General features: G+C 38.0%; 1 protein-coding gene across 1 annotated transcript in view; it reads right to left on the bottom strand.

The window, feature by feature from the left end:
- Positions 1-1,095: 1,095 nt before the first annotated feature.
- The window catches only part of LOC117403778 (DNA mismatch repair protein Msh3-like), a 75,044-nt gene continuing 70,139 nt past the window's right edge, over positions 1,096-6,000 (bottom strand). Inside the window, exons 23-24 of the mRNA XM_059032159.1 lie at positions 4,076-4,250; positions 1,096-1,381 (exon numbers count right to left, since the gene is read on the bottom strand). Of these exons, the coding sequence (XP_058888142.1) occupies positions 1,258-1,381; positions 4,076-4,250 (299 nt within the window). The 3' untranslated portion in view covers positions 1,096-1,257. The remainder of the gene's footprint in view (positions 1,382-4,075; positions 4,251-6,000) is intronic.

Here is a 6,000-nt window from a genome sequence, read left to right as displayed (position 1 = left end):
GTTCCAGAGCCGCTATTGGGCCACAGATACTGGTTTACTTTCTGCCTAAAAATATCAGCTGGAGTCTTGTGCTTGAAGAGCTTTGCCAATATGCAGATTTATTTATTATAATTTTTTATTTGCCACCTGCCGGTTGGCCTCCCTAACCCACGGGGGCGCCAGAGCCAATGCTCCTCTCGGAATCCCCAGCGAAAGCTGTGTGGAAGTAGTAATAATTTTGTTGACAAAAAAACAAACAAACAAAAAAAAAAACACTACAAGCAATTTGTTGTTTTAGAAGGAGAGGAGCCAGTTTTTGGACAGTTTTGAGATTCATAAGAGAGGACATAATGTATAATGTATTTTAGATTGTGGAGTAAACACGTCCATTAAATAGCAGTGGTTGCTTAGTGATTTATAACAAACTAAATGTACACTGATCAAACGAATCTCCTGTAAAAAAAAAAAAAAAAAAACACACAACACTACATAACATGTCTAAATACATGAACAAATGAATGAGAAATGTTTTCCAAATATAGTTATTTTATTAATATAGATTTTACCAAAGAGAAAATTCTGGTTTCAGGAAAACAATGATTTAGTTTGGGCTCTGTCTGGGCAGGTTCAAAAGATGGTGTTAACATGCAGCTTGAATGGGCTACCTTTACACCAAAATGTTTGTTTATAACACATTAAGAGAATGCGTCCAAATTCACATAACTAACGGACATATTATATCATTATTATAACTGCCAATACAATATGTGTGAATGTTCTACTTATATTGGAATACAATACAGTATGAACCAACAGCTTTGAAGGGAATAGAGGAAACCCCATGGAGAACTGTAGTCATTCCACTAATGAAGATGGTTGAATAACCCACAGACCCCATTCATGAGGCACATCAACACAGTTCAGGATGCATTTTGTTTTTGTAACAAGTACAATACATTGAAAATGTTTAAACACCTGAATCTGCATGCAGGGTACAAATGGGAACTGTGCGATTTGCTCAGTCATATCATTGCATTTGAACCAATGCAACGTACATTCAAAAATGAAATCCACACTCAGTAGCAGTAAATACAAAACAGGTTATTCGACACGAGCTCAGTTTCAACACGTGGTGTTTAATGTGCTACATTCACAATTATTACCTTCATTCAATGGCAAGTCTTATGTATTTGAGGGCATTGTTTTAGCATGTTACTGCACAAGCCAACTTACACTGTAGATTCAAACCTTTGCAAGTCAGACATGAGATTATGATTTTTATACAAACACAATTCCACCAAATCCCTGGAAGGAAATGATCTGTGTATTAAAATGTACCCAGTCCTTTAACACATTGCTGTCAGATATATTCCAGGCTTCACAGAATGATTTCTTGTATCTCCTAGAAAAGAGATAAAAAAAGACAGACAGACAGACAGACAGTCAGGTTTGTTTGTTTGATTTAACTGAAGTATGAATATCTAACAAAATAGCGAAGATGTAAGCTCACGAATGAACACCCAGCATTCCTGCTATAGCTGCCTCCTGTGTACTGTACACTGTATATGGTTCATTTATTTTTTAAAACACAGTCATGATTGTTCTGATGTTTATTTTCACTTGTCAGGATTTTAACCACAGTAATTCTACCACCCCACTCGATTTAGTGGCGCACTTGCATTTCCATGGAAAGAGAGCCCCTGTCAGCCGTCGAAATAAAGAAAATAAACTGTAAAAAAAAAGAGAGATCTTATTCACACAAAATAGCACAGCAACAGACCATCAAGATGGGAAAATGAAGGTGTTCCCTCAAAAAAACAATGCAAGTGGCAGATCGTGAACTTGACAGCCTTCAAAATACATACTGTACATCTTTGAACTCCGAATCATCACAAGCATGATTTTTAACAGAGGAAAAATAAAATCTAAACATGCAATACACGTGCCAACTTAAAATGTAGGCGCTTGTATGATGTCTTCAGAACTCAATTCTAAAACTAAAAATCTTGCTATTAACAGTGCTGGGGGAAGTTACTTCCATTAGAACAAACAAAATTGTTAAACTAGTTAAAAAAATAATTCAAAAGTAATAAAGTTACTGTAACTAGTTATAATGTTGCTCAAGTTACACAGTTACTAATAGTAGCTTCTCAGTTAGAGTTTACATGCAACAGATTTTTCCGGTTTGGTCAGGCTGCAGCTGGAAATATTCTTTGAAGATCCAGCTATGGCTCTCATTGTTCCCTCCTCTAGCCAGATGATATAAAGTGTGCTCATGTGCCATGTAAGAGTTGTACTGCTGAGGCGCTTTCTGGGTTCCATGTACTTTTTGTTTATTCACATACAGTGCAATGTGTTATCACATTTAGTTACCTGTCTGAAAAAGTAACTGTTAGTTACATAATGCGTCACTCCCCAGCACTGGCTTTAAATGATTTAGGGATAAAAAACTAGAGTCTGTTTTTTGCACAAGTGGGAAGCAGATAGGTAGTTATGCATTGCAGAATTGTTCATACAATACTTTATAAACCAATATGAACAAAAAATGTATAATCTACTGAGATCGGCTTATACAACTATACAAGCATTTAATAAAAAGACAAACAGTCTCGTGTCAGAAATTGTATGGTCATACTGGCTCCCAAGGGACTGAAAATGATTTGATCTTGTGCTCCTCGGACAAATCACACACAAGAGCCAGGAGGATAACTGCTTCCTCCAAAATTCTCTCTGGAAACCTTGGTGTCTCTGTTATGTTATTAATTATCTTGAATAAAAATTGACTTGGTACACCCTAGAGGTTGCAAGAACTGCATCCTTTCAGAAATGTTCACCTAATATAAACAAATGCCTGGTGAACTCATCTCAGCAGCGGATTTTGTTAAAAGAATACATTAATAAAATGAATGATAGGTATACTCAGTCCAGACTTGGACTTTTACTGAACAATGCGAGAGGCAATGTCAAATGATTCTGATAATCTGGTTTTCATAATAGAAGGAGAGAGTGTAATCATGTAGATGTATCACAACTCCCAATAAATCATATCAATAAATAAGTGAGCACATGAATTGGAAACTCCGAATGCGGCCTGCACTTTTTTTGGCATGTCATGTTGTTTTCCGTCCTAAACCCTGCATTGGAATCTTTTTTCCTGTGCTGGACTGTTGTTGCTAAATAAATAAAAACTGAAAACAAAAGGACAGCTTAAATATTCCGTTTGGTGTAACTCATGCCTAGGAGTAGACACACGGCTGACACGCACAGTACAAGACGTCCATACAGCAGGTATTGACATCCTCTGTTATTTCAATATTATTTCTAGCAGCAGCGTGCAACAGATGCAGGAGTAGTTCATCAAGGTCCTTGGTCAACCTCCAGCTCTGAATCAGTTTATGTTGGTAGACACAGCTGTCGACCCTTATAAAAGTTGACCACAGTATTTTTGCATGGTATTTTTGAAGTTTAACCATGCTTTTCCTATGGTTATACTATGCATTTCCCATAGTCCTCCCTGGTTTGCTATGTTTTTTTAATATGCTTTACCATACCTCGCTGGCTCTTACCACTCAGCAATGGCAAAATACAATCCCTCCCCACCTCAAGACACCCTCAAGGAAAAATCTTGTAGCTGTGCAGAGTCATCCAGTAGTTAAAATGAAGCTACAGTAAAGGGAGCAATATAAAACCGTAACAGAGATGCACAGACTGAGCCACACATCATAATCTCCCTGTTTTATTACTTACATTTAGCGGACTCAATTTCAGGAGGTCAATAAAATGAAATCATAAATTAAACACAGCTGCTGCTGACAATGGATCTGGATTAAGAACACAGCACTTCAAGGCAATGCAGCAATTCAAGATGAACAGACATGTTGTTGCCTTGCTTTTATTCCTGTTAAAAACAAAAGAAAGCAGGAGCCTAGGGGACTGCAGTGCCTGCGAGCAAGTTATTCATGTGTGCATCAGTAACCCAGTAAAACCAGCAGCACAGCTTCAAACTTTCAGTAACCCAGTAAAACCAGCAGCACAGCTTCAGACTTTCAGTAACCCAGTAAAACCAGCAGCACAGCTTCAGACTTTTTTACTGTACCTCTTTGCGTTTACTAAGCCCTCCAGCTCTTTTGATTTGCGAGCAGCTTTCCTGAGGATTTCTTCGGGGATCTCGGCCAGTTTAGCCACATTGAGGCCGTAGCTCCTGCCGGCCGCTCCCTGTGTCAGCTGGTAGAGGAAAGTGATGAACTCAGGCTGCAGTTCACTCCCGGGACCTGCAGGATTACAAGGGCAGAGGAGTCGCTCAATCTCATCATCTACAGCAAGATCAGCCTAGCCGCAGATTAACATCTGGAATATTACTGACATCGAATGGAAGATCTAGAACTGAAGGCAGCAAGGGCAAGCATGAGCCAGATTTCTAATATTATGACATCACAATCAAATAGCTCTGAAGTGGTCCCATGTGTATGCTGTAGAACAGGAAAGGTCTGCAGCAGCATACTTATGCAGATATCCCATATTTAACATATATAAGGCAACAAGTGTTTGCTTATATAAATTATACATCTACTTAATATAAACTTTATGTAGATATTATGCTAATTTTGTGGCATGTACACTTTGCAGATTTTTTATAAAACACTGAATTGCTCGCAAATCCTGTTTTACAGTATGGTTCTATTGAAATGCCAGATACTTAGCTCATTATTTGAAATAGGGATTATTATTTCAGAGGCTGACTGTGAGACAAGTGGTTAGCTGGTTGGTGGAGAGGGAGAACAAATACAGTTGAGACTGATAAAAAGGACCCTAACTGTGTTTAGCAGAAAGCGATGACAGGAATTCGGTCAGAAAAGATTAATTAAATTTAAGCAGACGGTATAGGACTACAATAATTTAACACTAGTGTCAACGATTCAAATGAAGAATAATATTCATTATTTTCTTGTTTAATGTTGTGATTTGTGTGACAAATAGTGGCAAGTCCACACAGGTGAAGCATGATGCACTGAAGCCAGGCCAACATGGATGGGCTTCCTCACTTATTTTCCAAAAAACAGAGAATGCAATTTGAAATTCAAAGTGGTGTATGTATTCTGATAAAACAATACAGTGTATGAATAATGAACTGCGGATACAGAAGCACCTGGCATAACACTGTCGATTAGAAAAGGCTTTGTTCCCACCTGCAGTACGGCACACATCTGTATTCAAGTAAGAGTCTGTGCTTAACAGTAGAAATGATCTGCAACAATCCTCTGAGCTACAGTATGCCATCTTGTCCTGTTTCACACTCAGTGAGAATGCTTCATTAACTAGCATTATCCTTGTACAGACATGAATGTATTGCCATGCAGGGGGAGGGGAGGTCAATCATGAGAACAGTGTGCTCTTTGAGATTGGCTTCTGGAAAGGGTTTGGGCTGTTTTAGGATGTCTGTGAGTTTTTGTTTTTGCTATTCAAGAATCATTCTGATAGGCTGTCGGTTCATCTAAATCACAGAGCTCATTGTGTTGTTTCTTCTTTCTAAACAGTTACATTTGCATTACATGCTTCCCATTACGATGAGACAACACCACCATACCAGTCTACGGAACAGTTTATATTCATAACATACCCCCTGCAGTTAGCAGGTAATGCAAATTACCAGATGTGGCAGGGACAATAAAAACAATGGCATCAACTGTAGCTAAGAACAATGTTGCATGTGAATCACTTAAGAATTCAGAGGTTACACTCCTCTTAATTAGAGTTAAAGAGTGAACGTGGCTTTCAGACAGCTATATTTGCAAATGCTTGCAGAGCAACAAAAAAAGGAAATATCGTGCGGGCAGAATATACAGACAGCATACAACATTCCTTGGCTTGTCTACTGAAGAAGATCTTTGTCAGTGTACACTTTGATTAAACATAATAACATTTTGGTTTATTTCCAACTCTACATCATATATGCAAAGCAGTAGTATGTGCAGAAAAATAAATTAAAAGCAAATGCAGCACACAAAAAAAAAAAATATTAAA

Source organism: Acipenser ruthenus, chromosome 1, assembly GCF_902713425.1.
Source record: "Acipenser ruthenus chromosome 1, fAciRut3.2 maternal haplotype, whole genome shotgun sequence".
Classification (NCBI taxonomy): Eukaryota; Metazoa; Chordata; class Actinopteri; order Acipenseriformes; family Acipenseridae; genus Acipenser; species Acipenser ruthenus.
Note: the sequence above shows the minus strand (reverse complement) of the source record. Positions and strands in the feature narration are given on the sequence as shown.